Source organism: Chelonoidis abingdonii, chromosome 5 (genome assembly GCF_003597395.2).
Source record: "Chelonoidis abingdonii isolate Lonesome George chromosome 5, CheloAbing_2.0, whole genome shotgun sequence".
In the NCBI taxonomy this organism is placed as follows: Eukaryota; Metazoa; Chordata; order Testudines; family Testudinidae; genus Chelonoidis; species Chelonoidis abingdonii.
This window is the reverse complement of record NC_133773.1, coordinates 128,176,440-128,200,304: the sequence shown is the minus strand read 5'-3', so window position 1 is coordinate 128,200,304 and position 23,865 is coordinate 128,176,440. Positions and strand designations below refer to the sequence as shown.

The 23,865-nt window shown below is 38.1% G+C and overlaps 1 protein-coding gene across 2 annotated transcripts in view; it reads right to left on the bottom strand.

Moving 5' to 3' along the window:
• Window positions 1-298: 298 nt before the first annotated feature.
• Window positions 299-23,865, bottom strand: part of LETM1 (leucine zipper and EF-hand containing transmembrane protein 1) — a 73,997-nt gene continuing 50,430 nt past the window's right edge. The window contains exons 7-14 of one of the 2 annotated variants that reach the window (XM_032767893.2): window positions 22,260-22,379; window positions 21,620-21,751; window positions 18,390-18,569; window positions 17,577-17,732; window positions 12,597-12,731; window positions 11,673-11,863; window positions 6,378-6,534; window positions 299-1,040 (exon numbers count right to left, since the gene is read on the bottom strand). In XM_032767893.2, the coding sequence (XP_032623784.1) occupies window positions 891-1,040; window positions 6,378-6,534; window positions 11,673-11,863; window positions 12,597-12,731; window positions 17,577-17,732; window positions 18,390-18,569; window positions 21,620-21,751; window positions 22,260-22,379 (1,221 nt within the window). In that variant the 3' untranslated portion in view covers window positions 299-890. The remainder of the gene's footprint in view (window positions 1,041-6,377; window positions 6,535-11,672; window positions 11,864-12,596; window positions 12,732-17,576; window positions 17,733-18,389; window positions 18,570-21,619; window positions 21,752-22,259; window positions 22,380-23,865) is intronic. The other variant, XM_032767894.2, reaches the window with a different exon arrangement.

The window sequence follows — 23,865 nt, the reverse complement described above, 5'->3', positions numbered from 1 at the left end:
TCCCACTTATGTGTCAGAACACATTTTGAAAATATGTTAAAGATTCCTATTTCCCCAATGCTTTAATAATTCATATGGAATTATGAGAACTGTCTTAGAAGTAACCACTCCCACTTTTCAATCACAATAAGCTTAAGAAACCCATAAAAATCATTCTTCATTGGAGGTTTCAGTTCCACTGAATTTTCCCTTCATAAAAGAGTGACAAATAAAACAGCTGATTTAACACATGAGATCAGAGTATGTGACATTCTGTATTAGCAAAGCAACAGTTTAGCTGATATGAAGCTAAGAAAAATTAAATAATCTAAACACTTTATTGATGCCACAGCCCCTTCAGTAGTGTTTCAAGGGATAATGAAATATTTTGATGAAAGGAAAAATTTAGAAGAAACTATGCCAAAAACTCAAGGAGGAAGCAGAACAACAATGTTGGACCTTGTTTAACGGTTGCTGATCAGATGTTTACATGATGCAAGGAAATAAATGACATTCACACACATTATTCCATGATAGATACACTATTTATACTAATGTTTTGGAAACTAGCAAGTTTAGTAATTCTCTACACCATAGTGATGACTGCAAATACGTGATTCCACAGCAAAGAACACGTTCTTAAAGAATCATATTGTTTTCATCTGCATGAATGATGGTAAAAATCACTTGATTGATAACAGAAATTATTTGATTCCATATTCCACAAAACATATCTTTGATTTGCCACTAGCAAACTCATTTAGCACACAAAGTGCTAACATTTTTCATCATCACAGAAGCTCAATTGAGATAGATAGCTATATACACACACACACACACACACGCATGCTTTAGTACACAGGAAGGTAAGCTGTATTGGTTAAACTGGACTTTACTTCAGATTCTGAAGTTTAATTCTTCGCTTCCACAGCTTCCTTCTCAACCTTTTCTTTCGCCTTCTCTTTTTCTTCCAGTTTCTCTTCTTTTTGAAGCAGTGCTATAATCTCAGCAACCTGACTTGTTGAGATATCAATGTCTTCTTTGTCAATTAATTCTACCACCTAAAAAAGGAAATCCACAAAAACATTAATTTTCACATAGGTTAAGTATTCTGACACCCTTAATCTAATTAGGAGAGAAACAGCTATCTCTGGCCACGTCTACACTACGGGATAATATCGAATTAGCTAAAATCGGTTTTATAAAACTGATATTATAAATTCGATTTCATGCAGCCACACTAGGGAAGCCACAGTAATTCGGCGTTGTGCGTCATGGTCCGAGCTAACATCGGATTTCTGAAGTGTGCACTTGGTGGTAGTCTCCGTACTATCCCATAGTTCCCGCAGTTCGTCCCCACACCTGGAAGTCTGGGGTTGAATCAATTATTGTCGCGGGTGTTCAGGGTAAATGTCAAATCATCCTTCTATCTGGAAAACCATCAGCTGACAATCCTTCGTGCCGTTTCTCCCTGGATTGCCCTGGCAGACGCCATCAGCACGCACCGGCACCCGATTGGATTTTTTTTTTTCCGGCACCAAGTATTGTGTAGTGGATGCCGCGAACAGAGAGGCGATACTCCCAGTGCTTCACACAGCAGCATTCACTTGCTTTTGCAATGCAGAGATGTTACCGGCTGTCGTTCTGTACCGTCTACTGCCGGAGAAAACTGGCAATGAGATGACGGTTATCTCTCCTCCTGGTACTGTCCGCGCTCTATCATGAGTGCCCCCTGGCTGAAATCGGCCGGGGGCGCAACGCAAAAGCAAAATTGGGATGAGACTCACTTGGACCGAGTCAATCCCTCCCTTATGGTTTCTAAAAATAGAGTCAGTCCTGCCTAGATAAGGGGCAAGTGTACTAGAGGACCAGTGTATCAAGCACAGCTGCTCTGTCAGTATTCACAGGGGGTGCCCCGCAACAACCCCACCCGTTGCTTCCCTCCTCCCCAACTTTCCTGGGATACCGTGGCAGTGTCCTGCCCTTTGTGTCATGAATAATAAAAGATGCAGAATAAGAACTGATGTTTAGTGACATAAAATGAGGGGGAGGCAGCCTCCTGGCGCGATGATAGTCCAGGCAGGACATTAAGCGGTGTGGGGGGAGGAGCAACAGCATGCTGCTGCTATGACAGTCCAGGCAGTACAGAACTCTTCTTTACACAGGAAAGGGAGGGCTGAAGCCCCAGTTGTTATGATGAAGCTGGTTATTAGCCGTTCTGTCCTATCTACTGAGTAACCAGCAATGTTGGCCCGATGCCACATGTTAGATATCATGAGGACGGTTACTAGTCCTATTGCAACCGTCTACCACCGGGGAGGGGGAGAGGACAGATACTGCTCTTCACTGCTGACGACAGTCGCGTCTACCCAAACTCAGTACACATAGGGTGACAGGAAAGTAGTCAAGAAAGTAGTCAGACACTGTGTTGAACCTACAGACATTGGGAGTCAGCCAAGATATGCAAATACTTTTCAGAGACTGCTGGACTGGGGATAGCCTGTGGAGTCCTCAGTACCCCCTCCATCCATAAGCGTCCATTTGAGTCTCTGGCTTCCTGTTACGCTTGTCACGCAGCGCTGTGTATCCTGGAGATTTTTTTTTCAAATGCTTTGGCATTTTGTATTCTGTAACAGAGCACGATACAACAGATTTGTCTCCCCATACAGCGATCAGATCATAGTATCTCCCGTACGGTCCATGCTGGAGCTCTTTTTGGATTTGGACTGCATCGCCAACCGTGCTGATCAGAGCTCCACGCTGGGCAAACAGGAAATGTAATTCAAATGTTCGCGGGGCTTTTCCTGTTTACCTTGCCCGCTGCATCCGAGTTCAGATTGCTGTCCAGAGCGGTCAGTGGTGCACTGTGGGATACCGCCCGGAGGCCAATAACGTCGATTTCCGTCCACACTAACCGTAATCCGATATGTTAATATCGAATTTAGCACTACTCCTCCTCGTCGGCAGGTGTGGAGTACAGAAATCGATTTAAAGAGCCCTTTATATCGATATAAAGGGCGTTGTAGTGTGGATGGGTACAGCATTAAATCGATTTAACGCTCTTTAAATCGATTTAAACGCGTAGTGTAGACCAGGCCTCTCACAGGTCTAAGCAAAATAGAGTTAATATATGGAGGTATACCTATCTTGTAGAACTGGAAGGGACCCTGAAAGTCATTGAGTCCAGCCCCCTGCCTTCACTAGCAGGACCAAGTACTCATTTTTCCCCAGATCTTTAAGTAGCCTCAAGGACTGAGCTCACAACCCTGGGTTTAGCAGGCCAATGCTCAAACCACTGAGCTATCCCTCCCCCATTATTCTGTTGGTTGCGTGTGATCATATACTATAATCCAGTTGTGCAATATTTTTAAAAATTATTAAAATCCTGTGGCTTTTTGATGACACATTTAAAGTGGCTGAAGATTTAAGCTCAGTTCCTAATGAACTATCCTCATCAAATTCTTTTTGCTATGGACATGCATGCAAACATTAAGGGCCAAGAGTCACAAAAGCTTGTCCCTCAGGTGTTTAAGCTACAACTGATTGCCCTCTCTACATTACATAAACCTAGAGTGAATATGACCCTTGAGCAGCGGTGTCAAGCATCTAGGCTGCTTTGTATAACTATGTGGCCAGGACACATGACATACATATTCTGAATTTTCATTTTTTAAAATATTAGCAGGCCTTCCTGATTGAGAAGAAAGCCTTCCAAACATGAACTGAGCGTAAACCTCATGCAGTGGTGTCTTCCTTAGGCAACAGGCAGCCTAAAAAGATGATTCAGGTTTGAACTCTTCCATCACCCCTTATCTCATTGAGATATTAGCTCAAATTCCAATAATGACAACGTTTAAAGTCTGCATGAAATATTTCACTGCTGTTCATTTTAGTGGCTGGAACTGATGGACACAGGGAAGTGGGAACTGAAAGTTGCTGGAGAAAAGGAAATTAAGATAGAAGAACAGAAGGAAGGGGCAGGAAGAGAAACAAAAGGCAGAAATACTGGTTTCTCTAAAGCTGACATTTCCCCCCACACACACTGAATGATGCTCGATGCAACAAAAAGAGTACTAAGCAAATAATACAAAATGTTCATAACTAAGGACCTGATTTACAATTGTGTTATTAGCTGTAAACCAGTAGAATCAAACTGGGTGAACCTGTACTGCAGTGATAAAGCAGACGCAATTTTCTTTAGTACAAAAAGGCCACTTTCTGCACTTGATCTTAGTGCAAACCTCCAAATGAAGGAAAGTGGGAAATCTGCCGTGGACTGAAGATAGTACATACTCCTACATTTATACCCTGGCCCACAGACCGTAAGTTAAATTCAGCTTTTGTCTGCTAAATGAGTTTAATACCTCTGCTTTATGTGAAAGTGCTTTCACCAAAATTTAAAAACAGGTTGTATCCTACAAGAGTTGAGAGTGGTCACCACTGTAAAATCAACATTTACCAACAGCTAAAATACATTTGTCTCAAACAGATTCAAATAATGATGGTGTCTCAAATACTAACATATCTGTCACAAATGTTAAGACACTTAACATCTTCCTCTTGAGTAAAATCAAAGAGCATTACCAAGTTTAAAAGAATATTAGGTTTTAAAATAAAATTACTAATTAAAGAAGTTTTAATCACCTGAAATAATGTGACAACAGCACTTTAAAAAAAACTCTCACTGGTTTGATTTTTTTAAAAAAAAACAAACAGAAAAATAGCTCATTCTAGGATCTGTAGTTTTTCTGAAGTAGATTTTTAAAAAAAAATAAAATTCGGCATATTTAAAAAAAAAATCAGAATTATCACAGATAAACACTATTAATAAACATACAATCCTAAAGCGTGGGCAAACCAAATGCAGAGCAAAAAACCAAATTCAATTAAAAAAAATAAAAGGAGTTTCAATCTTTTTGAAGACAAAGGAAGAAAGTTAGTTATCCTTGTATAAAATACTATAAAACTCCATAATGATGATTTTAGTCCAGAGATTTAAGGACAACGTCATCTCTTCTATAACTACCAAAGTCTGTGAAGGAAATGGAATTACATCAGGAAAGGATTCGGCTTTTAGTTTTATTTGACTTGATAAATATAGCTCAATGCAATAACAGCTCAGAGCCACCATGAAGGAATAAAAAAATAATAATAAAATTCAAGGTCTTTTACTAAAGAGGAAAAAATGAAAAAATGTGATTCAGTAGGACAAATATTGTATTTTCCAGTCTGCTATTACTCTAGTCACTGTTATTGTCACTTGTATAAAGGAGAAAAATGACTTTCAAATTAACCAATCTAAAAGTTTAATATGGGTTTCAGTACATCCCTAGAGCTGCTTCCACTTCACTGAAGTAACAAAAGGAGAACAGCAGGGGAGAGCCTGGAAAACTGTGGGAAGGGAGAAAAGAATGGAACATGACAGCTAGAAGGAGAGGAAATGGATAGTATTTACAGTGCAACCCAGAATATCCGAAGTGCACTAACCAGGAAGCAGGCATGATGCGCATCTAAAAGAAACGGGGGGGGGAGAGGGGTTAGATTATTGGGGTCCCTGAAATTCTGTTACTACACAACTTCTCCACAGAATTAAAGCTTCAAAACTGACGAGATTCTGTAGCTCAATAGCAGACGAGCTTCAGAGACAAACAGCTCCCTTCTCAGGACGACTGATGGCCTGGTGAACTCTAGGCTTAAGAATGCAGAGCACAATGAAACATCTCTCTTACATGTTTGTATGGTTTAGTATTCTAGATACAGTAGGGAAGAATTTTGGCTAATACCTGTCTCACTGTTTGTAGTCATTAAAAATCCCACTGCACTTTTCTTAAGAGAAGGGAACAAATACTGGCCCCCCTCCCAATTTCCTCCACAAATACTATTTTAAACAGCATTTTCATATGCAAAAGCATTGTGCATAAACTCAGTTAGTTAACTTATAAATATCTAGCATAAGGCTTTAATTAAAAAACAAAACAAAAACCAAGCTGTCCAGTTGGCTGGATAGTAGGATAGATGGGGAGTGCCACCAAAAGGCATCCCAGATTATATGCTCATCTGTGGAGGGAAGGGAAAGAGCTACAGATGTGGTTTTCATTAGAAAAGAGAACCTTTTGGTTTAGGGATGAAGACGTGAATGTTGGATATGGGAGGAAATCATGAATACATCCCCCAAACTAGTGGTAAAAAGTCTCCATTAATTTAGCAATGGGTAGTATGTATTAAAAACACAAACATAAAAGACTGATCTATCATTCAGATATTCTAAATCAAAATAAAGATTTGGGCAAAGAAAACAATATGAAATTAAGTGAAAACTGCAAAATGTAGCCTAACTCAGCAGTTCTATAAGTGTGTAATACTTGTTTTAGTTTATTAAAACTGCTCTGCAGACTCACCTTGGCAACATCATCTATATCAATCTTGCCATCCTGGTTTTCATCTAATGCCTCAGCAATCCTATTCAGTTTGTTCTCTGGAAACTTCTGGATTTGTTTCATCACACTAATAAGCTCGTTGATACTGATGAGATTCTCCCTAAAGGGGAAACACAATCTGTATACAGCAAACAGTTACTACAAAGAAGTAAAGAAGGAAGAGAAAAGGATATTAAAGACATGTAATGGTATTTTATATTGAACAAAAAGGTTTATAGCCTGAACAAGAACTGAAAACAAAAAAGCAAAATTGAATTTATCACTTATTAGAGTTCTTTAGGTAGGTCTTTATCCTCCAGACATACTCACTCTTATGATTTCCACATGCTGATTTGCACAAATACAAGAAGCCATTGATAACTGAAATATAATTTGGTAAAGTTTCTGTGCTCCTCAGCACCTAAAGACCTTTGTCCTATTCATTCAGGGGACACTACCCTGCCTCAGCCATCCTGCTGGACTAAAGAGGTTGGTCTACAGAAAATAGAGAGAGGAAAGCATGCAAGAGAACCCACCTGAACAAATCCTGGGAAGGCAAGAATTGAGGAATATGTTCTTGTAACAGCATACACATACATGCCCTGTTGGATTTAATTTCCTCACACATGAAAGGAACAAACCCTTCCACAAAATGTAAAGACTGAACTCCATACTACTCCTAAGCAGATTTCAGAAACTGTCTCACTGCTTCTGAAGTCTGCCTAGTGGCAACATGTTGCTTTGATATCTACCCTTTGTAGGTTAAAGCCTCTGCTTGCCCTCATGAAGTGGTCTACACTAGGGCTGTCAAACAATTAAAAAAATTAATCGCATGATTAAAAAAACTGCACAATTAACTGCACTGTTAAACAATAATAGTATACCATTTATATAAATAGTATACCATTTTTGGATGTTTTCTACATTTTCAAATATATTGATTTCAATTAAACACAGAATACGAAGTGTACAGTGCTCACTTTATATTTTATTTTTGTACAGTAAAAAAAAAAATAGTATTTTTCAATTCACCTAATACAAGTACTATAGTGCAATCTCTTTATCAGGGATGTTGAACATAATGTAGAATTATGTACAAAAAAACCTTGCATTCAGAAATAAAACAAATGGTAAACTGTAGAGCCTGCAAGTCCACTCAGTCCTGTTTCTTTTTCAGCCAATTGCCCAGACAAACAAGTTTGTTTACATTTGCAGGCGATAATGCTGCCCGCTTCTTGTTCACAATGTCACCTGAAAGTGAGAACAGGCATTCACATGACACTGTTGAGCTGGCATTGCAAGGTATTTACATGCCAGATGCACTAAATATTCATGTGTCCCTTCATGCTTCAACCACCATTCCAGAGGTCATCCATGATAATGACAAGTTCTGCTCAATAACAATCCAAAGCAATGTGGACCGACGTATGTATTTTCATCATCTGAGTCAAATGCCACCAGCAGGAGGAGGATTTTCTTTTTAGGTAGTTCGGGTTCTGTAGTTTCTGCATCGGAGTGTTGCTCTTTAAAGACTTGTGAAGCATGCTTCATACATCTTCCCTCTCAGATTTTGGAAGGCACTTCAGATTCTTAAAATCCTTGGGTCAGGTGCTGTAGTTATCTTTAGAAATCTCACACTGGTATCTTCTTTGTGTTTTGTCAAATCTGCAGCAAAAGTTTTCTTAAAATGAACAACATGTGCTGAGTCATCATCCGAGACTGCTATAACATGAAATATATGGCAGACTGCATGTAAAACAGAGCCGAGAGACATACAATTCTCCCTCAAGGAGGTCAGTCAGAAATTTAATAAACGTATTATTTTTTTAACGATCATCATCAGCATGGAACCATGTCCTCTGAAATGGTGGACGAAGCATGAAGGGGCATATGAATGTCTAGCATATCTGCCACATAAATACCTTGCAATGTCGGCTACCAAATTCCCATGTGAATGCCTGTTTTAACTTTCTGGTGACATTGTAAATAAGAAGTGGGCAGCATTATCTCCCGTAAACGTAAACAAACTTGTTTGTCTTAGTGATTGGCTGAACAAGAAGTAGGACTGAGTGGACTTGTAAGTTCTAAAGTTTTGCAGTGTTTTGTTTTTGAATGCAGTTATTTAACAAAACAAAAATATCTACATTTGTAAGTTATACTTTCACAATAAAGAGATTTCACTACAGTACTTGTATGAGGTGAACTGAAAAAATACTGTTTCTTTTGTTTCTCATTTTTACAATGCAAGTATTTGTAAGCAAAAATAATGTGAGCGATGTACATTTAGTATTCTGTGTTGTAACTGAAATCAACACATTTGAAAATATAGAAAAACATCCAAAAATATTTAATAAATTTAAATTGGTATTCTATTGTTTAACAGTGTGATTAAAACTATGATTAATCGTGATTTTTTTTTTTTTTAGTTAAATCGCATGAATTAACTGTGATTAATTGACAGCCCTAGTTTACACCTTCCAACCCAGGTCACACAGAGATATAGAAGATGATAAAACCAACAATCCTTTTAATAAGGGTTATTTATTAGTATGGTTTTAACTCCATATCCCTAACCTCAGGTTTTTGGCCACAGACTGATTTTTCAGAAGGAGGAGGATGTTTCTCTGGACCATCATTAAAAATTCCTGGACTTCTGCTGATGCCATGACAATCCTGAGGCTATGGAGGTCATTGCAGTGACCAGACTCATATGGTAAAAGTTACATGAATTGAAAGGAACAGGAGGCCACAAACATGTATCCATGTATAAAGCTTCATCAGTTTTCCTTAAGCCACTTTTAAACACGATGCATCTGGCAATTATTATGTGAGGCATAAAACCCATAAGTAACCAAACATTTCCTTGCAATAACTTGGAAATTCAGCTAAGACAAAACAGAATATTAACCCAAGAGCCAGAAAAAGGGAGACTGACTATTCCAAAGCCTGACCAACAGTAAGGAAAAATATACACTTATACACTGCATAAATTAAGGTATGAGTAGGGGGTCTCGCTTGGAAGTTTAAAGATATACTGGGTTACCAAGCTTACATTAAAACTCAAATACACAGTAGTAATTGCCCATTGTAATGGTCATAAACGATGGTAAAGCCATTTACACTTCTACACACAAAGAGCATATACACAGTGCTCCAACATTAATCCAAGTAATCACTTAATTTCCACTGACAAAGGAGCAAGAATCTTGAGGTATTTCTGAACCTGGTAAACCTACAAGGACCATTCTTGCCTCCTGCCAAGCCTGTTAAGTACTGTCAATACAATTCATGTCAACACATGGAAATTTCATCCCATCTGAGCCAATATTCGCTCCTTTTTATTGATGGCTATCATTCTATTATCTCACATCCAGTGTAGAAAGCCTTTTCCCAATGGAGCCAACACTCACTTCCTGTAAACCAACCAGCAAGCGAAATGTGAAAAGCAACCATTCAAAATATCAAGTTCAGAAAAGATATACAAATATTCCAAGAACATGCAAAAGAATCCTTTACACATAGGGCCTTGATCCAATTCCCACTGAAGTCAATAGTGATCTTCCATCCATTTCAGCTGAAGTTGGATCAAGCTGATAATGGGTAATAATTCCAAGCAATGTCTATAACAAAATCTAGCACAATGGGGCTTCTGTGCTCCTGTAACATAAAGTTGACTATATAGTAAAAACAGTTTAAGTAAGTTAAGTAAAATTGTTTAGACTATACATTTTTATAAGAAATGTTAGAGGAACCAGAAAGTTTGGCAAACTATTCATTGATTTCCTACATTCCTTCAAGATAAGAAACCTTTGCATACAATGAACGGTTTTTAGAAGTGTACAATTACACAGCAAGCCCTGATTAAAATATATAGGCCATACTCTGTCAGACAAGACTGGTCACCAGCTGGTTTTCCCCTACCACTACCTTTAATCATGTTTATCTTAATCTTACAATAGAACTTGAAATAATTTACATTAAAGCTAGGAACTGAGTGAAGACTTAATAAAAAGGGGAATACTCATCCCTATTTGGGCTGTAAACTGTTTGAGCGCACAGACTCTCTTTTATATTTCTACACCAAGCAGCAGAATGAGGCCCCAATTTTGATTTTGCAGCCTGGCTGCAATCGTAATCTGAGAGAGCTGTGATGTTCCTTAGTTTTGAAGGTGGGGGAGGGGCAGGAAGCGAGACTCCCACTGAAATCAGAACTCCATGAGGTTTGAATTTTGTAGCATACCTGCATGCAGCGAGGTGGTTACCCCACTCCTGCCCAGAGGGGTAAAAGCAGCCTTGGAGAGAGCTGGGGCTTAGAGAAAAACCTAGGCTGATTGGGAAAGTAGCCTCAGCTGGGGCCACTGCTGGCCCTATAAAGGGGCTGCTAGGCTGGAACTAAGTCAGTCTCTCTCTAGCTGTTGAGAAGGAAGGGCCTGGCTGCTGGGAGCTGAGCAGGGTACCAGAGTGGAGCAGGGTTCAGAGAAGGCTAGGAGGAGCTGGGGAGCTCCAGCCTGGAAAACCCCCAGGCTGCAGGCCTTGCTAAAGGCCAGAAGAGGTACTGGGGTTGTAGAGGGTAGCCCAAGCATAGGCAAAGTCAGCAGGTCCAAACCCTCCTTGCTGATGACAAGTGGCAATTATAATGTAGTCTACCCCAGTGAGTGGGGGCTAGATGGTGACTAGCAGTAGCCCAAGACTGAGGCGAGGTTGGAATAGGGGGGTGGGGGTTTCCCAGGGAGGGGAGACCCAGCGAGACTGTGGGGTAGTGCAGGGGGCAGAACCCTGAGAGAAAAGGGCACTGGGGTTCAGGAGGGACATGGGGGCCAGTGGCAAGGTGAGATACCGGCCTGCAGAGGGCGCTCTGGAGGCTGACGAACTAATTTCCTGGACAGCTAGCAGAAGGCGCCGCCAGGAGAGTCGTCGCCCTGCATAAACAAACCTTTATGGAATTTGTTTGGAAGTCAGAAAGCGTGCCAAGATAAAATGTTGTGTATTCTGCTCAAATGTAACTAAGGCCTGCAGAACCTTTACTACTAGTATCAAGTACAGGAAGGCAAGGTCCCAAAGAACCCATCCTGACTCTCAAAGCTCAGACTGAATTTGCAGGACTGGGAGTTTGGGGATAAACCCATCTTTTTATTGTGTATTAACCAGATCTGAGATGGAGATCACTGAGACACTGAGATTGAAGCCGACAATGTCATTTTTGCAGTCACTACCATGCAGACTGATGGTGGTGAATGAGTGTTTTGAAAAGGAAGTGCGGTGCCATCATTCACTTACCCAATAGGTGGACTAGCACCACTGTCCAACTGTCCATCCACCACCTTTTGGTCTGTCTCTAATTCATTAATAATTTTGCCAATTTGTCCAATCATTCGGTTCACCCTTTTGGTCAACTGCTTGCTTGCTTTAGACTCCTCCACTACATCCTCTTGTCCTGTTTTAGATAGCTCCTTTATCTCTTGCAAATCCTAGAGGAGATGTTCAAGCAAAAAGCATTCATGAAAAGATAAATTTGCAACAACAAATATAGCAATGTCTAACAGAAAAGCAGGAGTTATATGCAAATCAAAAGGTTGCAGCAGGAGAGGAAGCAGTTATTGCTGTTGTCATGGGAACAGTGAAATTTAGAGACTAAAAATGAAGGTTAATTTTAGACATTAAATTAATGTTGTGGCTAGTTCTACATGTCTCTTACATAGTCCTAAATCCTCCACCTTTCCCCTCCTCCCAATTAAAAACCTTTTCATCCATCCTAGGATTTCAACCTCACATCCTTCCAGCGTCGTACAACTGGATCAGGACTTGTTTCAGATAGCACCAACACCACTTTACAGATTGGAGAAATTGTTCCCTATTGATTCTAAGAGGCACTCCATTCCCCTCCCATATCATACTGCCTCTCCAGCACAGTCAGCCCAGTGAGCATGGAGTAAAGACCAGAGGCCAGATCCTCAGCTGTTGTAAACTATCATCGTTCCAATGACTTCAGCTGAACTTTAACAACTTACACAAGCTGAGGATCTGACGGTCCTGCATGACAGCATACCACACAATAACTGAGCAAGTAGGCCTCTCCAACAATTTCCAATTTGGGTTATCTCAGCACACAAAACAAATTGTTATCGTTTAAGGTTAGTTTTTCTAAGAATATGTATGGACAGAGCAATCATATAAACAGTCCTTCTCCACCCCATTCTTTACCTCACTATATTCCTGAACATCATCCTTCAGCTCCTCAAGCTCCTCCTTTTCTTTTGTTAACAATTTCTTCTTTTCCTTCAGTTTGGTGCAAGCATCACTCAGCATGTCAATCTCCTCCTTGGTTATTTCCTCACCCTAAAAAGTGAAATATCCAAGTGAGCATAGGACACATTTGTGGTTTCTTCCAGGAAAAAAAATTGATTCAGTGCGCGTTTGTATTCTTTTAGGTTTCAGAGCAGGTGGCCTGATATTTTGAGATTGGTGCATGGATGTTTTTGAAAAGTGAATTAAACATAGTTTTTGTTACTATAAAATTGTCTCTTAGCCCCTCTGGCAATTTCTGTGATTTTCACAGCCGTATTTCCCTACCTGTTATAAAAAGTGTTTCTCCCCTACCTGTTGTTGTGTGAAAGAACAAAAACAGAGGAAATGACTGACAAAAGAAACAATGAAACTGACTGTATGAAAAGTTCTGAAATGCACATATCAATTGAAATAAAGATTAAAATTTACAGTAATCTTTGGTAATACTTGTAAAATTAGCAGGTAACACATTTCAAGACAGTTGTCTGACTTATAAACTGGTGTCTTTTTAAACACATAATACTCAAAAGTAAAAAAACCTAATTTTCAGCTATCCCAAAACGAGAACATCAGAAGCTAGACTCAAAAAATGGCTCATCACAAACAAACAGAACTAAGAAAGGCTAATAATCTCTTTAGCTGGAGCCAGGAAATTAAAATAAAGACAAAGACATAAGCAAACACATTTGCATTAATCCATAACAAAAAAAACTGTATAAATACATTTTAGCCTACAAAAGTAGCACAGACTGTAAAATGCTATGATTATTTGTGACATTTAGCTCTAATTGCCCATCTTATGAAAAAAGCATTTCACCAGGTTGCTTCATGGGAAAGTGCCTGTTCCACTTCATCACCTATCATTTCCCAGTTCACTGATAAATGAACACTGAACACAGATCATAATGTACTCTTCCAATAATTAAATGATAACTCTGATCCTTCTTGGTGAATATATTTGCTGAGCAGTAGCATAAGGAATTGACATTTTCTCCACAAAATCTCCAAGAAGACCAGGCTAGAAGCTTTGCTTTTGTGTCAGATCACCATAGCTGCAATTCCCAACTTAAACAAACAGTACTTAAAGAAGGAAGAAAAAAAAAAAAAAAAAGCAAGCCATCATCCATTAATATATCAAAGTCTCTTTTACTGGTCCATTTAACAACTTATTCCATTTCTTTATTAACTGTGTGTGTTTATTTTGGAAAAGTCATGTTTGCACAAGGTATTGAAAACTTTCAGTATTCCACAAATCAAGTATGCCAGTGTACATTCACATTGTTTAGACATCAGCCTGCACCAGGTTTTCAATGCTTGTGTAACTGATTTTATACCTCATTTACTGCATGAATCGTGTCAGACTCTTAATTTACAGGTACCATCAATCTCCCTACACATTTTCAATGTAGTTTCTAAAATTTATAACACAATAAAAAAAAAAAAGTTTCAGAACTAAGACAAAATGGCAGTTGATTAGCACAAACTCATCCATGCATGTTCTATTTTATAGGTTAAGGCAGTCAGCTTAAAAGAAGCCACTAACTTGTTTCAGAAAGTATCTAAAACACTACGTTTTTTTCCCCTACCAAAAAATTGTCTGGAAAGGGCTCTGACCAAATGTGCCAACTTTTTTGGGGTTTCTACACCAGATTTAGTTCTCAAATTATTTTCATTATCATCTTCACAATCTTTTCCCACTCCAGAAACGAATGTTGGTTTCCCTTGGACAGATACTTCGTTTCTGCCACATATTTACTGATATTTACATGTAATATTTTTGCACAATTTCTTCTTTGCTTCCATTTCAGAAAGATATCTCAGAGCATTTAAACTCTTCATATGTGGGAAAAAAGGGTATCATTTTAAATATATGGGTTACCTTGAAGCCTCTTCTAAGGAAACAAAACCCAATTAAATTTGCTTCCCCCTTCTTCATATCACAGACGAGATTGTTGGAACTGGGCGTTATATTAGTTGTCCAGTATCACCCCTTTCCAAGGTCACAGTAACCTTCTATGGTATAGCAAGCAGTATTGTTCAGAGTATTCCAGATGAGGTTGAATCAGTACCTTTTAACTGACTATATAATTTCTTCGTATTAATAGCAGGATAACTCCAACAATCTTATTTATTTTCATTTAACTAAGGCACTGATGATAACCTAACAAGGCAATTTGATATTTAAAATATTAATTTAAAGTTAACAGTGATGTTGATCTGTAGGAGCACTAGTGTTCAGAGAAATCTGATCACCACATCTCCTGAACAACAGTAAATTTTACAATAAATTAACAAAAAATAACTAAGAGAAATTCAAATATAAGTTAAATTTAAGGAGCGTGACTAAGTGGGAAAAGCCCATATACATATTATTTTACTCCAGAAAACACTTCCACAAATGGTAGAAAACCCAAACTGAGCATCATAAAATATTTTATTTTCTACAGCAACACAAACTATTAAATTTCAAACATTAGAAATGTAAAGCAAGTTCCTAACCTTAATACATAGGTACCACTGCCACTTTTCAAACTTTGCAGCATGGAAGAAAACAGTAACTACTAATGTAAGTTGTTTGAATGAACACTAATTTAATGCAAATAATATATGAAGCAGATGCTCTATGCTATTCTAAACTGAATTACAAAAAGCACACAAACATGCACAAAAAACTACTACTGTGAATAATTTAGTTCTCAAAATGTTAATCATCAGACAAGCTAAAAAATGTAAAACATTATTCAGAGAACTGCTCATGAAGAATTCCTCAAAACAAGTATTGGGGGAGGAGAGGGACAGGAGGAGTAAGAGTACAAACTATAGAGAATATATAGTCTAGAAAGTGACATTTGTATTGCTTTTAGGGAAAAAGTTTATAGAATGCCTGAAGCAAAGAGCAGTGTCACATTTTCAAATAAGATTTTCTACAGGGTAAATCTGACAAACACTGAACAAGATAAAAAAAGGATAAACTAGTCATGTGTATGTTCTGGGTGCCATTTTCCCTACAACTCCTTTAAAAAAATTATAAATTACATTCTAGGTTTTTGGGGTTGTAACAGTTATCTTTTTAGAAAGTTTTCTGAAATGAAAGTGCCGTGTTCACCATTTTGTTCTAGGATAGTGAGATTAGTCTAGTGTGCTGAATCAATGTCCTAGCATGTCAGTTTTCAAGATCCCAGGACAGGTGACACTGATGGGGTCCACAAAAAACCCTCTGTAGTATATTTCCAATAATTTCAGATTATAATAAATGTAATAAACAACATATAGCAGTTATTCATGATGGAGAAGGTCCTATTTTCCTCTTTATGAATTCAGTTCCGTCCACGAAACAGTTTGGGTTTTCGGAAGCTTGTAAAATTCTTCTCTTAACATAATATATGTATATTAGGCCCACGATCCAGCAAAGCACTTATACCTATGCTTGTGGCCTGTGCATGTTTGGGGACAGTGAACCAACCATCATCTAACTCCCACATCCATCATTTTATAACACTATACTTCAGCTATTCAAATCTTGTGTTAAGTAGCTAAACAATCAAATGGACATCCCGAGAATCTTTTCCCTTCACCTTGACAATTCCTTTGACACAACCAGGCAAACTGATCACAAGTAGCATCAGGAGTGCACACCTACTCAAGTTAAAAGGTTTTGCTATAATTGATTCTTTGTCAAGGGATGCAATGATGAGACTCATCTCTTTAGAAAACTGAGCTGTTAAAGCAAAAAGGAAAAGCTTATAAAAATGGGAAAATATTGGGTATGGTCAAACAATGTTGCTCCCTCTCCCTCTCGCCCTCCCCCCCTCTCTCTAAAATTAAGGGATCCACAAATGAAGTCCAACGTAGCAATTTAGAAGAAGCTAAGCTAGAGACCAAGATTTAAGAGCAGAGAGAGGGACACTTCAAAAAGATTCTGGCAAATTCAAATAAGTCTTGGGTGAATTTCAATAGAGTTGATTTGGACAAGCTCCCTAAATCACTAGACCATCACCTAAATGAAAAGTGGTAAGTTCAATAATCGCACTGAATCCTGCCAACAGAAGCTGCTTGCCCCACTGAAAGCAGAAGTGAGTTTATAACGATTCCAGCATTCTTCCTTTTAGCTTACAACACTGTTTGGCAGCTGTGTAAAGCTAGTAACATTTTAAAGTGCTCTATTCTTCCTGCAGGCTGTAAGGAAACCTGACTGGGTCAAAACTTAGCTCACAGATAATTCCTGTATTAATGAGTTTGTTGTACATGTAAAAGATTCCAGCACAAAATATTAGAATGCTAGGAATTACACCATGAGAGAGACAAGGGACCATATTCTTGCTCTCAGTTACCCAGTCTACACAGAAAAAAACCCAAAAACATAACGAGTTCCTGAAGATATACATACATCACTGTAACAAAGACGTCTCCTAAACCACCATCGTAATTCTAGAAGTTAGGCCTTCCATCTTCTGACTACGTTCTTCAAGAAAGAAACCCATTTTTATCTTGTTTTGTAAACTGCCATACATACACTGCTGCCCAATGATATTATATAAACAATAAGCAGTTAAAATGGAAGTGCAGCGGTCTAAAACTCCTAAAGCCACTGCAAACAACCTCAGAACTAGGTATATCAGCTGCACAAAAAATGGAAACGTTTTAAGATTGTGGACAGGCTTAGCAGTTCTCTTTGTCCTAGGCCTTGCATGCAGGCAATCTAAGGGTTTGGGGCTAGACGGATTTTTCTTCAGGAGGTAAGACAGCTAAAATAAGTAAGTCTGCTAAGATTTTCCTCAAACACTGAACTGTGTTGAGGAAATTCAGTTGCCTCTAAAGACAGTGGTATTTTTATACTGGATCAGCTTACACTTTTCAAACACTGTGTTTAAACCGGCCTTTAATACCAAAATTTACCTTAATGCCTTCTAACACTGGTGCTGTATCTTTCAAGGTCTCTGAATGCAGCGTCAAATCCACGCTAGCCAGTTCACGTTCAGTATCCACAGCTATCTGGCTTTTCTTTATATGTACAGCAGCTGCTTCAAGATCCACTGCAGACTCCATCTCTTTCTGAATTTCAAAACCACATTTAAAAAGACATTCATTAATACAAAACAGCACCACGTTTCTCTGTTTTCAGAATCATCTGCTCAATTAGATACAGGTTCCAAGACACTACAAAAGCAGTATGAACATCTCTGCCAGTTACAAATTGACCAACTTCAATTACAATATCTAAGCCCATTTCATGAAAATATTAATAAAATTATACTTAAGATATGGCTTGATTCAACAACATTCAGTTTCCATAGACAAGTAGGCCAAACAGTGTTATATCAAGTATATTCAAATTTTTTTAATGCTAAATATTAGCCAATCCAACTGCAAAGAATATTTTGGGCAGAAAAATTTGGAAAATCTTTAAAGAAACAAAAATATCTCCTGTTGCCTCTAAGTAACAGAACCAAACATAACAGATGGAAATGACATTTTAGGTCATCTAGTCAATCCCCTGAATTGCAGGATTGTTCTCTATATTTCTTTTCCCTCTGCCTCCCAAAGATGCCCCACATCTTTCAAATGTGCATTTTGATGTCTTTTTGATTACAGATAAAACCCAGAATAGATGCACTATAAATCCCAAAAGAAACACAATGAAGTCCACAATGGGCTAAGCGTTCATGCTACTGATGCACTTAATTCTCAACAGTTGGAAGCTGCACTTACCCTTGCTGCAACCTGAAGGATTTCTTTGGCTTTCTCAGCAGCTTCAGACATTCTTTCCATCTCTTTTTCTTGATTTTCTTTTCTAATAGCTGCTTCTTCCTGAAGGGTTGCTTCCAGCTTAGCTTTATTATCTACTTTTTCACCCTCGACTTCTGCTGCTTTGACTTGAGCCTCTTTGGCCTAAACAGATTGGAAGGATGACACATGAACAAACTTCTGCATTTTGAATTATGTAGCTCAGAGGTCTTAACAGTTCAGTGAACACTCTGTCAAACAAATAAAAAAAATATACTACTAATTCAGTCCACAGAGAGAATTCTGTTTATTTTGAGAAACCTAAAGAGCCTTTCTACTTTGATATTGTTAAAGCTTTTCATTCTCATTGTGCAAGTCATTCCTTTCTCCAGTCCCCTATATGAAACTTTTTCAGAACAAAATTGTAAACAAGTTTTGAAAACCCATTCCCTCAAGACAGACATGTTTGGCAGAGCATATTTTTAGGTTAACTTTTATCCCAGTAACCTCCCGCAACATAGTAGACCATACACACGGGAAGATGCAGTCCCTGCACTGAAGAACTTACAATCTAAGTCAAAAGCAACATCAGAAGGGTGAGGAAGAGGGATTAAACTCTAAATAGACACAATAGGAGTATAAATTAAAGCTAATTTTGACTATTAACTACACTGGTCTGCCCCTCACCCCTATCCGTCTGAAATTTTGTCTATTTCTTGTGGTATCATGGAAGAAAGGAGTCTTTTAGAACGGATTTAAAGGACATCCTGGTAAAATCGGGACCGTCCTGATATTTAGGTGTTTGTTCCGCATCCCGAATGATCTTTGCTTCGGACGCAATTTGTCCTGATATTTCATTCTGCCAGCAGCACTCTGCTTTCCCCCCACCACCCCTCGCTGCTCCGCCCATTGTGTCCCAATATTTTCTCCCTCTCATTTGGTCACCCTAGGAGGAAGGCAGTTCCATGCACAGGGGACAATGCAGAAGCAACACAAAGATGGTTGTGGGACACACCGATGGTTAAGACTAGCATTGCTAAAACAGTGGGAACAAAGTAGTAAAAGCTGCAACTGAACAAATATTTCTGTAATCACATCCTTGAAACAGCACCGACAAGTCTGTTAAAAAGAAATATGTAGTCTTTAAATAAACACTGTATATCATTCTTTACCAATTGACTTAAAACCTTTAATAGGTTAATTTTATAAAAACTAAGCTATCAATCAGGGAAAACAGGTAGATGAATCTGAATCTGTACAAGAACTATGCGGTGTTTAGATAATTGTGTTTGGAAAGATATGGCTGCCTTAAAGATGTAATGGTCAGCTGACAGAATGATAGCTACCACTGTCAGCATACCCTGGAAATGAAATGGCTTTAATATTATAGGCAGTCCTCAGACTTATGACACAATTGGTTCCTGAAAATTGTGTCGCAAGTTGAAATGTTGTAACTTGGAACCGCAATCCACTCTACTGCGGGACTGTGCGTCGTAAAGTCAAAACCAATGGTCGTAAGTCGAATCAGGGTGTTAATTCAGGAATGTCGTAAGTGCCATTCATCTTAAGGTGAACGTCATAAAGTCAAAGACTGTCTGTACTTTCAAATGACAACTCTTTTACTGAAAAAGATAGGATGAGACAGATATGGCTTTCAATATCTGTGACCCCCCAGGCAACTGAATTCAAAATTGTGACTGGAACAGCTACTATAGTGGGGACAGGGACACTGTAGGACAGCTGATGAAGTATTGTTAAGATTTACACAGGTCTACACTAGCATTATAGTGACAAAGTAGGTTAACTCTCGCCCTATGTCATTTGGGGAGGCGATATTATTGTGTCAATGTAATGGGGTGCCTATGGAAGTGGGAGACAAATTCAGGTGTGGATATATGCAAAACTAAGTTCATAACAGGACTTAGGTCAACATAACTTGGTAGTGTAGATCAGACTTTAGTAAATATCTATCTCAAAGCCTGGGGACTTTTAAGGTCTTGTTTATGGAACAAACTGTCACCATGAGGAGTACGGAGCAAGAGAAAATACTGACAAGATAATTAAAATGAAACCAAAAACACAACTTTCAGGGATTTGGGATAAGATTACTTTATTCTCCAAATCTGGTGAAGATTAAAACTTTGTGTCTCAAGAAATCTGTGAGAAAAAGCTACTCCCAAGATACTTGTCAGAAAGCTTAATTATAACTGAGCCAAGTAATGATGACTCCAAAGAGGAATTAGTGTTTTAAGAATCATGCTGATCTCCCATGACTAATTTTTAATGCAAGATTTCAGATACAGCATGCTCTTAAAATGCTTCACTAATAAAGAGTTGGCCAGACTTCCTCCCTCTCTGCAAAGCAGAAGAACAGTCAAATTTTAGTTTCTCCTGCTTACTCCAGGACTTTGGACATCAGAGATATTTCAGTTTGGCTCACCCAATACGTTGCTCTTAATGGAAGAAGAAAGAGGAGACAGCCAGGCTGCCTCTTATTTATTTTCAACCGGTGACCAGCAGAGAAACTTGAATTTGCAGATAGAGAAATTTATACTTTGCCCAACTGTGTGTTGCACAGAAGCTTGCAGGAGTCAGAGGGTCACAATCTGCATAACTCTTACTGCAGCCACCCTCACTGTAACCATCTTTAATACAGCAGTGGAGCCTGCAAAGGCTACATACCTTAAGATCTTTATCTTGCTCACTATGTTCTTTATCTCATACTGAGATGTAGTACTGCAAGCTTAGACCTATGGTTTTTTGCCTGCCATGTCTGCGGATTAAAGATGAATGTGCAGCACCATACGTTTGACTTGAGGGTCATTCTTCGGTCAGCCCTTCAGTACATGCCACCTTTTTCTGTGTGCTTTCAAGGTGCCTCAGAGCCTCCAGTTAAGGACAGTTAGGCTTTCCCCAGCACTATGCATAATAAAAGTCTTCCAACTGCTGCCTAGTCACTCCAACCTCCAGTAGTGCATACAAAATTTTCAAATGCTGTAGCTGATTTGATCAGCCAGTCATCCAGGTAAGCAAACTAACACATCATTCATCTAAGTACATCACAGTGGCTACACTTTTTACACAGGGACAATACAAAGCTAACACTTAACACTAACAATATGATCAGTACTTAAATATACTCACAGAATACCAGTTTTCAGAAAATCTAGTTTTTGTTGAAAGACAGTGTACTGGTTATATAAAGTAATACATACCACACTCTCTGGGAGTGTCTGAAGTGTTGTTTTGAGCTGATCAGCTGGTGAAAGTGTATCTGGAAGATACATGGCTCTGGATAAAATAAGCAATGAAGTGGGGATTTGTTGGTCCAGGTGCAGCTCTAGCCACTGTAATTCAATAGATATACCTATATAGTTACATTTTAATCACACAGAAAAATAGGAATTCCACAGCAAATTGAAAGTTACCACTTATTTTCTAGATACAGTATAAAATAACACACAAAAAAGTGTAAATTATATTTTAATTTTTACTAATGTTACTAATGTATTCCAAACAGAACTGAGATCTTAAGATGAAAGCCGCCATGTACAATAAATGCCAGAGCTGCATTCTCTTAAACAAAAAAGGTACACACCGGATCAAAAAGCAACAAAAGGTGGATCAGGTGTACATCAACTTTAGAACTATTTGTCTTAGACTCAAGTCACAATTTATGAAAGCTCTATAATTTGAGTCTGATTAATGTATATAAAAACTTTATACCTCAGAAAACAGTAACAGGTTCAGTAAAGGCCAATACCCATATTGCTCATTTATATAACATGCCTACACAGAATAGTATTACTATTTTATGATTAAACAAGTACTGAAGTGATCTTACTGGACATGTACCTGTTTAAGTTGTTCCTTTAGTCGTTCTTCTGTTACGCCAAGAGCTCTCATACCTCTTGCTCTACATGCTGCCTGCAGTTCTTTAACAGTCAGACTGTCAACTCCTTCCTCTGCAATGAGCTATACAAGATGTAAAAGAAACACCTCACATGTAATGAACATGTAAAAATGTTAACAGGAAAACAATAAGCACATAGATGATGTTTAGAATGACCACTAGGGGCTGCTGTGATGATAAAAAATAGAGAGCCGCAATGTTTGGCACAAGAGATAGACAACAACATAAATGTTTCACGTTTCAAGCAGAATTAATTATTTTAAAAGTTCCAGAACTGCAGTGGGTTTTGGGGTTTTCTTGTTAAATATTTTAAATCACTTCTATGACATGAAGTTTATACTTAAACAAAAATATTTTCCCTTTCATTCTAACTAAGCTATTCCTATTGTCATGAATGGTAATCACAAGCACAGATCAATGGGGGAACGTACATAAATCAAAAGATTAAAATGGTATTGTGAATGTAAAGGAAATAATCTAGTGTTAATTTACATATAACTGAACTTTCCAGATGGGTAGTTCTATCAAATCCATGTTTACTCCTTACCTCCATGGATCCCTATTGGACAGATTTTAAGAACTGGAGAGGTAGGTTAATGAGCTGTAGTTATAGGAGATGGTTCAGAACTGTACTGCCTGTATCAGTGAATTTATTAATCAGAAAACTGTAGTATTTTTCACTGCCTAATATTTATCTGTCTCTAGAAGTCCTTCATAAAGCAGGACTTACCGTCCCGAAACTTCCATAATTGAAAAGTAAGTTTTCCCTCAAAACACGAGTGGCTTTTCAGAACAAATCAAAGCTACTGGATTTTGGCACTTATGAAAAGTGTTCAATTAACAACATTGTTTGTGCAGACATACACTATGCAAGCTTCTCCAAAACAGTTTTGTCAATGTAATCAGACCTAATATATTCATAATTAACATGAAACATGTCAGTTCTAGCCCTCCTGAACAGAGAGATTGCCAGTCATGGTAAAGTGTGTAGGGAGGACGATGAGTGCAAATGGCCAGCAAAAGACACAACAAAATCATTAAGTCCATCTTTCTGTGACCACATCAAAAAATTTAAGGTTAGCGCACTAACCAAATGTTTCCAGCCCCAATGCTATACTTTTTTTGCCTTATTTTTAAAAGGCCAGCAGTTCTTTCGTAAATTGAGGAAGCTCACCTAATTTTAAGGCTTCATTCTTTTTGCTGAAGTATACAATTAGCATTAATAAAACTTTGAGACAAAAATAAGTAGATGCTTAGAAACAAAACATTTGCATATTTCAGCTACACTTGATAAAATTAGATTTTTATCCATAAATGTTGGTAAACGTTGATTTCATCATACACAAAAGCCAATATTTCCATCAATAATAATTTTTTAAATGTACCGATAGGCAAAGTAAGAAGTATATTGCTTACAACTTATTAAAGTTTGATTAAGGATATTTACTATGTATGTTTTGACATGATGTTGACATTTTATGTTAACGATTATAAAAAAGTTATTACTTTTTGAATCTCAAAAGTCATTAAATAATGACTGTCTTCCTC